General features: G+C 37.2%; 1 protein-coding gene across 17 annotated transcripts in view; it reads right to left on the minus strand.

Annotated features, from left to right (window-relative positions):
* Nucleotides 1-7,937, minus strand: part of MGA (MAX dimerization protein MGA) — a 158,511-nt gene that overhangs the window by 8,689 nt on the left and 141,885 nt on the right. For all 17 annotated transcript variants that reach the window (XM_032251220.1, XM_032251213.1, XM_032251214.1 and 14 more), the window contains 2 exons: nt 4,593-4,723; nt 2,152-2,203 (listed from right to left, as the gene is read on the minus strand). In XM_032251220.1, the coding sequence (XP_032107111.1) occupies nt 2,152-2,203; nt 4,593-4,723 (183 nt within the window). The remainder of the gene's footprint in view (nt 1-2,151; nt 2,204-4,592; nt 4,724-7,937) is intronic.

Raw genomic sequence — 7,937 nt, forward strand, 5'->3', positions numbered from 1 at the left:
TTTTTTTTTTTTTTTTTTTTTGAGACAGTTTCACTCATGTTACCCAGGCTGGAGTGCAATGGCGCGATCTTGGCTCACCGCAACCTCCGCCTCCTGGGTTCAGGCAATTCTCCTGCCTCAGCCTCCTGAGTAGCTGGGATTACAGGCACGCGCCACCATGCCCAGCTAATTTTTTGTATTTTTAGTAGAGACGGGGTTTCACCGTGTTGACCAGGATGGTCTCGATCTCTTGACCTCGTGATCCACCCGCCTCGGCCTCCCAAAGTGCTGGGATTACAGGCTTGAGCCACCGCGCCTGGCCTCCTTTTCTTATTCTTTTAGCAGCTTCTTCTAGTTCTTAAATCTATATCCTAAACCAAAAATAGTAACATAAGCTTATGTTTTCCATTTTCAATGCTATCTATTGACTTCTTGCTATGCAGAGAGGATTTAAGCTCACATCACCCTCATGTCTTACCACCTTTTCATCCCAACACAGATACATCACTACTTTTAGTTGTTCTACTGATCCCTTAGTAACTTGAATTCTCTCTTAATTTCTTATTTCATCAACAATAAACAATCTATCTTGCCTCTCTTCTTTGTAAAATGAGGGTATCAGCACCCGTATGCTTCCCTTTATTTCTTCTTTCCTCTCTCACTTCGCAATTTGTCATTTGTATTCTCACATTTTTCAAGACTGAAATTAAGTCTTCTGTATTTTAATCACAGGTTGTCAACTTTTTTTAAAAAAAGCATTAACATTAACTATTATGACATTGTAAATGCTACTCATACAAAGTGAATAATATATCCTGCCTTGTGCAGTTTATTGGTTTCGTGTTTCTTCCCTCTGATGTTTCTAATTGTCTCTCTCTTTTTTTATGACACTGTTAGGTAAGCATAACTCTGACAGTACCCAAAGACTTCTATGTAAAAGCCATTGCCTTTCTAAAGTTAAACCCATTATGCATTAATATAGAGAAGGAGAATAAAAAAAGCCAAGACAGAAAAAAAAAGCAATATAAACTTTAAATATAGCAAAATGCAGCAAGGATTTGCATGTAATAATATGGGTACAAAACAATTGATTATATAAATTAGCTATTATGAAAATTCTTGTATATGAAAAGTGCTTCAGAATAAATTTCAAAATGCCAAATATAATGATGTATGCAAAAAATTACAACCATGCAAATACACTGTATCATATGATTTGCCAAGTCAGATCAAAACCAAACAAACTGTACTATGTTTTTTTTTAAAGAAACCAAATGCCACCCCTCTACCTCAACCCAACCTCCAGCGCTGTCTTTTAAAAATCTCTTAAATTAAGACAGAAAAACAAGTGGAAAACAATTTAAACAAACCAAACTCTCCTCCATGCCTACTGTTGGATAGGATAAACAGAAAACCCTGCTTAATTATGTTACGATGATATACATCAAAAAGATTAAGACACTTAAGGGTTTATTGTTTCATGAATCCCTGAACTGCCAGCCATTTTGCAGAGGATAATTTTTAAAATCACTGAAAATCATGTGCCCAGGCAAGAAAGAATGACAGCTCACTTTACATCAAATCATTACAAGATCAGTTTTCAAATAAGCATATATATTTTCATAAATTTCATATCCTTTTTTTTTGAAATGGAGTCTCCCTCTGTTGCCCAGGGTGGAGTGCAGTGGCACAATCTTGGCTCACTGTAACCTTTGTCTCCTGGGTTCAAGCCATTCTCCTGCCTCAGCCTCCTGAGTAGCTGGGGCTACAGGTGTATGCCACAACATGTACTAATTTTTGTAATTTTAGTAGAGACGGGGGTTTTACCATGTTGGTCAGGCTGGTCTCCAACTCCTGACCTTGTGATCCTCCCGCCTTGGCCTCCCAAAGTGCTGGGATTACAGGCGTGAGCCACAGCGCCCGGCCAATTTCATAGCCATTTTTAACTCCTCTAAATTAGTCTATCCTCTGGGGAGAAGAATCAAAAGGGAACAAAAGGACATTAATGGTATAAGTTCATTAAGGGGGAAAAAAAACTAATTATATTAACTCACTGGCAAAAACAGCACTGAGAAAAAATCGTGGCTAATAGAGCTAACGTTGTTTAAACTCTAAGATAAATGTTAACAATTTTATTCAGTGAGTAATTATCACTAAATATATCCTAAATACCTTTCGACTTCTTTCCGCTGCTTTTTCATCTGCAGTGATGTGAGTACGGCACCTAGATAAAGACAGGATTTTTCAGTGTCTTACTGAAACTTAATAAATAATCTAATCATAGTTACAACAAAACCATCCGAAATTACCAGTTTCTTTTTCCCAAAGTGTGATTATGGCCACATTATTTATTTGACATTATACATTTTCCCTAAAAGTGTCCAGATAGTCACTAAAACTACAATTATTTTGTATGATCATGAAATATATAATACAAAAACCATATAAACAAATTTAAAGTTCATCCTTTAGTATCCATGGAACACTAGTTCCAAAACTTCCAGCAGACACTAAAATTCACAGATGCTCAAATCCCTAATATAAAATGGTATAGTATTTGCATATACTGTAACATAAGCACCTCCTCCTGTGTACTTTAAATCATCCCTATATTACTTCTAATACCTAGTACAACATAACAACTAAGTAAATAGTTGTTATACTGTATTGTTTGGGGAATAATGACATGAAAATAAAGTCTATACAGGTTCAATACAGACACAATTTTTCTTCTTCCATATATTTCCAACCCACAGTTGGGTCAATCTACAAACACATGTTTTCTGTTATTTGTGGATACATGCTTTTCCATTGTACACTTGGTCCTCCCAACTGTGAAGGAGGAGTAAGTGTATAATGAACACCCACGTATGAACAATCCAACTTGAAAAATATTACATCTCAAAATATAGAAGTTTCTATGAGCAGTCTCTATTCAATCACATTCCCCTCCTTCCTTCTCAAAATCAAACATTCCAAGACAGAGTTTACCATGCACATCTTTATAAGTTTTACTAGAAATTTATATATATAGCAAATACTTGCTTCATAGTCTGAGTATGCCTTTTCACTGTTTTCATGGTGTTCTAACAGCATTTTTAAATACTTTTAACCTTTATTTTAAATTAAATTTAAACAATTAATTTAAACAAATCTAATTTTATCTTTTTTTTTTTTTTTTGATATGCAGTCTCACTCTGTCACTCAAGCTGGAGTACAGTGGCGCAGTCTCAGCTCACTGCAACCTCCACCTCCCACATTCAAGCAATCTTCCTGCCTTACCCTCCCAAGTAGCTAGGACTACAGGCATGTGCCACCAAGCCCGGCTAATTTGTATATTTTTTAGTAGAGACGGGGTTTCGCTACGTTGGCCAGCCTTGTCTCAAACTCCTGACCTCAGGTGATCCGCCCTCCTCGGCCTCCCAAAGTGCTAGAATTAAGGGGTAAGTTACTATGCCCAGCCTAAATCTTTAATTTTTAATTTTAATTTCTTCCCTTATGGTTTGTGCTCTCTGTGTGTTGTGTATTCTTGGCCCTTTACTATTCCAATCCATTAACATGTTATCTCTGTCCATTTGTTAAATTCCTCTGTCTTTCAACACAATTTTATGAGAAAAGTCTTAAACAGCTTTTGTCAGACATGTTCTCACACAGCATTTTCCTGTTACTGTTACACATATTTTTTAGATTATTTTTTGTTTGTTGCTATTGTTTACAAACTCAGTTTTAATATACAGAGCTCATTATCCCAGCAATACTGCTGAACTCATTAAGTTCTTTCAAGCTTAGCCAGTAGGTAACTGAAAGAGCCTACAAACAGCTCTGTAGTGAAGAAAACTATTAGTCCTACTTTTGACTCTTTCAACTTTCTCAGCATCAGTAGGGATGAAGAATTATTCTTTCTCAACTCATAGCTACCTTCATATCATAGTAGTTAATGAGATTATAGGAAAAGTACAATGTCTTACACAAAGTATCTTCCTTCTGTACTCTTTCTCACACCCCAATCCATAATCAATATAAGGCTTACTAAAATACAAAATGAAGTAAATTTTCCTTAGCAGGCCATCATTCCTTCCATATTTTCATCTCATCAGTGTAACAGGAAGAAAAATTTTCCTACCTATATCTCACCTGTTCAACTAGTAAAGTAACGAAATTTAGAATGTAATGCCTATTCTTAAAATGATAAAAGAAACTAAGCTTTGTTGAGTAGTCCACTTATGTCAGTTATTATGCTAGTTGCATATATTATCTCATTTAACACTTCAAATGGGGGCATTTTCCTCATTTCATAGGTAAAAAATCTAAGGTTCAAAGAGATTAAAGGTTTGCCCAAGTTTAAATACCTACAAACTAGCAAAACTAGTATTTTATAACACCAATGTATCAGGCTCCAAAAGCATGTTATTCACATTTACACACTGTCTCTAAGCAATGACCAAAGAAAATTAATCACCCAAATTCCAGTTCCTCTCCTCATCTATACTAATCAGAAAAAAAGCTACAGGAATAAGGAACCAGATCAGTTACTCAGAGCTCCTAAACAGAACACTTCATTTTGTTTGTAGTTACAAAGCTACAAAAACAATCCAAAGAGAAGTAAGACTTACGGCTGTTTGAATGACTGTGTGTGGGCAGCTGTGGTCTTCAGGTGAGCAACATTAATTTCCTCTGAGAGTTCTTCTACAGTTTCAATGTCCACATGCTCCTCATCATCTTCAATGTATTCTACACAGTTATTCTGAAATACATCATTACAACAGTAAATAATGTATTGAGTGGCAAGCACACTTAAACTCTTTAACTGCATGCTCCCTTTATAAAACCAACTAATGCCAAACATATTAGTGTTATGAGTACTGATAATCTTAAGACTGTTAGTCATAACAAGGAATTAAGACAGAAAGATAACATATCATTAGAATTAACAACCAAGAACTATGTTGTAAGTCATAGATATATATATTCAACAGATATCATGGCCACCTTTGGTGGCTCACACCTATAACACAGCACTTTAGGAGGCCCAGGCGAGTGGATCATTTTGAGCTCAGGAGTGCAAGACCAGCCTGGGCAACAAGACAAAACGCTGTCTCTACAAAAAAAAAAAAAAAAAAAAAAAATTAGCTAGACATGGTGGCGATCGCCCGTAATTCCAGCTACTTGGGAGGCTGAGGTGGGAGGACTGCTTGAGCCCAGGAGTTCAAGGCTGCAGTGAGCCAAGACTGTACCACTGCACACCAGTCTGGGAGACAGAGTGAGACCCTGTCTCAAAAAAATAAAATATAAAATAAATAAACAGACATCACTAAACAGAGTCTTCAAAGGACTGCACTGATGCTTCAATGTTATTTCTAGTAGACAAAATTCAGGTACGGATCTATTAAGGTTTCATAAAGCTAATGATTAAACAACAGTAAAATAAAATTTGGTGAGAGAAATATGGAAATAAGAAAAATTCAAGTTCCACTTTAAGGAGGCTTCATGACTAATATCCTATTAAATGTCCACAAATCAACACACATTAGCATACAAAGACAAGTATATAGGATATAGCCCAGTCCTGCAACTCTCTCAACCCCACAAAATGAGAGCTTGTGAGGAATTTCAGGTTTCCAAAAAGCCCACAGTTGCTGTATTTCCTTATTATACCAAAAAAGGAGTCAACCAAGTAAGCGTTTACTGAGCACCTGCCACAGAAACTTGCTAAATATTATATGTAACAGTAGAGTTATATGGATATGTGGGATAATCAGGTCTTTTTAAGCCCACCTTTAAAATAGTGTTCACTTGCAATGTCTCTGTGCCAATAAATAAATAAATAAATCAAAGTGTTTACTATGCCAGAAACGAAACACTGTGCCAGAGAGACAAAACTCAAAATGAAGTATCCCAATCATTAATTCTATGCTTAAATTTGCTAGAAAAAAAGTTACCCCAATTTATAGGCTTCATAAGGCTGTCACACTAAATACAAGCCATCATATATGTTCCCAACTCAATTAAAAAATAATTTAAACAATATATATTCAATTTAAACAATGTAAACAATGTGTACTAAAATTAACTCTAGAAGGCAAAATCAAGACTGCCAACAAAACCTAAAAAAGTAGTAATGGGCCAGGAACGGTAGCTTACACCTGTAATCCCCACAATCCAAACACCCTGGAAGACCAAGGTGGGTGAATCACTTGCGCCCAGGAGTTCAAGACCACCTGAGCCACACAATGAGATCTCACCCCTACAAAATATTAGCCAACCATGGTGGTGCATGCCTGTGGTCCCAGATATTCAGGAGGCTAAGTGGGAGGATCACTTGAGCCCTGCAAGTGGAGGTTGCAGTGAGCAGAGATCATGTCACTGCACTCCAGCTTGGGTGACGGAGACCCCGTCTCCAAAAAAAAAAAAAAAAAAAAAAAAAGTAGTAGTAGTAATAGTAGTAGCAGTAGTAATGCAGGCAGATGCTTTATAATACTTAAGTTTGAAGAATGTCTATATGTCTGCCTACTGTGTGCTTTTAACTGCAGGATTTTTTTTCTTTTTTTCTTTAAGATGGAGTCCCACTCTAATACCCAAGCTAGAGTGCAATGGCATGATCTTGGCTCACGGCATCCTCCACCTCCTGGATTTAAGAGATTCTCCTGCCTCAGCCTCCCAAGTACCTGAAACTATAGGCACATACCACCATGTACGGCTAATTTTTATATTTTTGGTAGAGATGGGGTTTCACTATGTTGGACAGGCTGGTCTCAAATTTCTGGGCTCCAAAGTGCTGGGATTACAGGCATGAGCCACCACGCCTGGCATAACTGCAGGATTTCTAAATAATATCCAATAACTTCGACAAAGGAAGATTTAAATTAAAGCAGCTACTCACAACTTCCCTCATAGTATTCCAATATAACAATATAATGCTAATCATAAAGATAACACAGGTGTGGGATGTGTACATAAAAACAATGTCGACTTTAGGTTTGAGAGATCACCTAATATAACCTTACTTTAAAAAAAAAAAGTCAGTATAATTTGTTTGCTTGTCAAATTCCCTATTAGTACATTCAAACAATGCCTCCTTGTATGATTAACATACTTTAGGCTGGGCATGGGGTGGCTCATGCCTGTAATCCCAGCATTTTGGGAGGCCGAGGTGGGCAGATCACCTGATGTCAGGAGTTCAAGCCCAGCCTAGCCAACATAGTGAAACCCTGTCTCTACCAAAAATACAAAAATTAGCCGGGCATTGTGGTGCACTCCTGTAATCCCAGCTTATCAGGAGGATGAGGCAGGAGAATCGCTTGAGCCTAGGAGGCAGAGTTTGCAGTGAGCCAAGATCTAACAACTGCAAATCCAGCCTGGATGACAAAGCAAGACTCCATCAAAAAAAACAAAATCAAACAAAAAAAAACTACTTTAAAGGTTCTATTATGGCAGTTTCACTGACAGTATTAATTTTCACCAGTTTTAAAGATGGACTGTTTTTTGGTCTGATGTTTACTTGGGCTGAGTTACAGAAGGAGACTGCAAAAAAACACCAAAAAATCTGCAATGTAACCCCTAAAGTTGATGAATTTACGTCTATCCTTGAAAAAGATTAAGCTATGGAGAGAAAGTATAAGTCAAATGAATATGAATCATCCAATTTTAGAAACAGATCCTCCTTTATAAATTAGACAACAGAGGTACTGATATAACTAATATAAGCACATTAAGACCAGCCTGGCCAGGATAGTGAAACCTCATCTCTACTAAAAATACAAAAATTAGCTGGGTGCAGTGGTAGGCTCCTGTAATCCCAGCTACTCGGGAGGCTGAGGCAGGAGCACTGCTTGAACCTGGGGAGCAGAGGCTGCCGTGAGCTTAGATTGCGTCACTGCACTCTCGACTGGGTGACAGAGGAAGACTTCCCCTATTAAAAAAAAAAAAAAAAAAGGCTGGGCGCGGTGGCTCAAGCCTGT

This window comes from Sapajus apella, unplaced genomic scaffold (assembly GCF_009761245.1).
Source record: "Sapajus apella isolate SASKATOON/1434 unplaced genomic scaffold, GSC_monkey_1.0 scaffold74, whole genome shotgun sequence".
Taxonomy (NCBI): Eukaryota; Metazoa; Chordata; class Mammalia; order Primates; family Cebidae; genus Sapajus; species Sapajus apella.